The sequence below is a fragment of the Rhododendron vialii genome, chromosome 7a (assembly GCF_030253575.1).
Source record: "Rhododendron vialii isolate Sample 1 chromosome 7a, ASM3025357v1".
Taxonomy (NCBI): domain Eukaryota; kingdom Viridiplantae; phylum Streptophyta; class Magnoliopsida; order Ericales; family Ericaceae; genus Rhododendron; species Rhododendron vialii.
Genome location: NC_080563.1, coordinates 9,422,775 through 9,426,122, shown reverse-complemented (window position 1 = coordinate 9,426,122; position 3,348 = coordinate 9,422,775). Strand labels below are relative to the sequence as shown.

Below are 3,348 nucleotides of genomic sequence, written 5' to 3'. Positions count from 1 at the left end.
CAAAACTCAAGTTACATTGATCCAACACCATATAAAATTATCCCAACACTGTATAAAGTTCTCTTTCTAGAAAAAATACCTTTGCTTTCTCACCAAAGAATAGTACAAGTCCATGCATGTTAACTACAGTTTTTCTCAAGAATTTCCTCAAAGTTTACAAGAGTCTCCGTTGACACGGCCGGAAATGTTGTACATACGCGGTAGTTGAATTAGTCGAACCCTAGTCGTCGTCATCACCACCTACTTTCTACTTATAAATTGACGAAACACGATCAAGGGGCCTCGCATCTACGCTCGGATAGCATCCTTCGCTTACTATCATCACGGTTAGTAATAATTTCTTTGCAATTCTCTCTGTGACATTACTAGGACTATATAGTATATCATTCGTCGAAGTAGAAACATCAAACTAGCTAGCTAGACTCTTTCTTTTTAACTTAGATTTGATGAACGGTTCAATTAAAACCTGCTCAAAACAAACACTTTTCGGTCATATTTTTTGCTAATTTCTTGTGGGCACCCTTAAAATCACATTCTGCACACATTAAACGGTTTAGATCATAAAAATTTGATCGGAAACTATGAGATTGATATTTGGGGTATCTTTTTAGGTGTTTAATTGATTGTCCGCAGAACCGCCTCGATATATATATATATATATATATCGGTTTCGGGGACACCAAAAAAAAACACCTAAAAAAATACCTCATAGTTCCTGATCAAATTTTGATGATCCGAGCCGCTCAATATGATCAGAACGTGATTTTAAGGGTACCCTAGAGAAATCAGCAAAAAAAATGACCGGGAAGGGCTTGATCCGAACAGTTTCGAACAGTTTTTTATTGAACGGTTCAAATAAAAACTGCTCAAATCAAACATTTCCCAGTCATTTTTTTTGCTAATTTCTCGCATGCACTCTTAAAATCACATTCTGCATACATTGAACGGTTCGGATCATAAAAATTTGTTCGGGAACTATAAGATTACGATTATGGGTGTTTTTTTAGGTATTTTTTTAGGGTGTCCCTTGAACCGTTCCGATATATATATATATATATATATTAATTGGAATTTTTTTTCGGCCGCAGCTGTTATATATTAGTAGTAGTGTATTTCTATTTCTATTTCTATTTTTACAAGAGCTGCTATATATATCTCAATTGAATATTGCACGGACCGAATTAGGGACAATATTGTTGTTGGATATATTCAATTCACGAGTACTTGTGATTTCAAAAGCAAAGGGGGAAGAAAAGGAGGGAGATGAGTCCGTTGTCTAATCGAGTCAAAGAGATTGACATCGTAGCCGGCGATCATGTTTACAGCTGGAGGGCTCTTTTTTCTTATGCTCATCACGGTCAGTAACAGTCATAATGTATTTTCGAAATGCTTTCCTTTTTCGTTTTGGGGTAGTCTCAAAACTCCTAAGCGCAGTCTCCATTAAATTTTCTTTGTCCATCTCTCTCTAGTCATTTCACCGAACTGGATTTTTTCAAATACTGGAAAATTATACTATCTCTCTATTGTCTATTGATCATAGTATTACTGTATTTTTTTTTTTTTAACAGGCATTTACGTTGGTGATGGCGTAGTTATCAATTTCACAGCGCCCCCTGGAAAACTCACGGATTCAATCGATGATCATTTCGCTTCAGGTTCTATTCCAGGAGTCTCATCTTCGAGTTCAACTCGGGGGGCAAAAACTTGTCCAAATTGTCACCCTCGCTGCGGTAAAAAATCCGAGGGCGGGGTAATCGTCTCTTGCTTGAACTGCTTCAAAGATAAAGGATCCCTGTACCGTTACGAATACGGGGTCTCGAAGACTGCTCTACAGTGGCATATCCGGGGTGGTACGTGCACAACTGCTGAATCGGACCCCGCAAGCGAAGTGATCCATAGGGCTAACTATCTATTCGAAAATGGTGGATTCGGAAACTATAACCTGATTAAGAATAACTGCGAGGATTTTGCTCGCTATTGCAAAACGGGGCTTTTGGTAATGGACGAGGAGGCACTGGGAAGGAGCGGTCAAATAGCTGATCTGGTACGTGTGAAAATATTTACTAAGAAGATGAAAGCAAAATTTTTTTCGAATACCGAGGAATCGGAAAAAAAATGCCGTCGCAAGCATGGTATGGGAAGGTATGCCGCTGACATTGGTGTCCGACGCGATGTTAAGAAGGTGCCGGTCGAGGACTTGGATAACTTCCATCGTCGTTTGGTGGCGGCGACTTATTCCACTCAAGGCGGCGAAAATGATCTTCAAGTCGATGAAAATGATCCTCAAGACGATGATAACTCCACTCAAGACGATGAAAATGATCTTCAAGACGATGATAATGATCTTCAAGACGATGATAATTCCACTTAAGACGATGAAAATGATCTTTAAGACGACGAAAATAATTTTGCCTTTATTGAAAGGATAAACTTAAGCAGCCTTTGAAAAACACATGGGTGAACCGTTAAATATAAGATTTCTGAAGACTTCGGAGGTTTGGTGGTATATTTTGAAATATGCAATAAACGAGAGATTATCTCATTCTTTTTTTCTTTTTCTTTTTTATGGTTCTACCTATAAATAAGCTTGTAATCTGATTGTAAAAGTATGAGTGAAGTAGAAAAGAATCAGAGAGAGAGAAATAGAATTTCCTCCTTGTATTTCAGACTGAGCAAAATCAATATATCATGAGTGTGTTTATGCAATTTTCTTATGAGTTTCATACATTATAAGTGTGATCAATATTTCTCTACCCAACAAGTGGTATCAGAGCCTTATGATAGGCGCGTAAATGTTCACATTAGCGCCTCCTAATTTATCTTTGTTACGTCTCATTTATGTTATTAATTAGAGTTTAATGCTTAATTTGTGTATTTTCAGTATTTGGAGGATTTAGTGCAAGAAGTGCGAAATTAAAATATTATATGGTGATTGAAGGTGGTCCGTTTGAAGGTCAATACAGAGTCAAGAATTTTGCTATGAACTTAAGTAGTCCATGGGCATGACTACATAGGATAATAATGGCTTTTGGATCAATTGGGAATTAGGTCGGTCAGTAAAGTGTGGCCCCGACTTGGAATTAGAATTAAAAAAGGAGAGAAGGGTTGTTGGCTTAATATATATATATATATATACACATGCCCACATATGAAAGGAGAAGATTTGGGGGCTGCCGAAATCAAAGAACAAGGCGGCGGAAAAGAATGAAGAAAGGGACTGCCGAGTGCCATTTTCTTTGGTTAGGATTTTATTTCGGCAGCAGCTTTAGCTTTTGGAAAAAATCGGCAGCAGCAGCTTTTGAAAAAAAAAGGGCGGCTGTCAGCGGAAAAAAATATAAAAGGGAGGAC

At 37.8% G+C, this 3,348-nt stretch overlaps 1 protein-coding gene across 1 annotated transcript; it reads left to right on the top strand.

Moving 5' to 3' along the window:
* The first annotated feature begins 294 nt into the window (after window positions 1-294).
* On the top strand, window positions 295-2,686 carry LOC131333567 (protein LEAD-SENSITIVE 1-like). Its single transcript, XM_058368151.1, has 3 exons — window positions 295-326; window positions 1,245-1,357; window positions 1,569-2,686. The coding sequence occupies exons 2-3, from the start codon at window positions 1,264-1,266 to the stop codon at window positions 2,369-2,371; spliced, it is 897 nt and encodes a 298-aa protein (XP_058224134.1). The 5' UTR covers window positions 295-326; window positions 1,245-1,263; the 3' UTR covers window positions 2,372-2,686.
* Window positions 2,687-3,348: the final 662 nt, after the last annotated feature.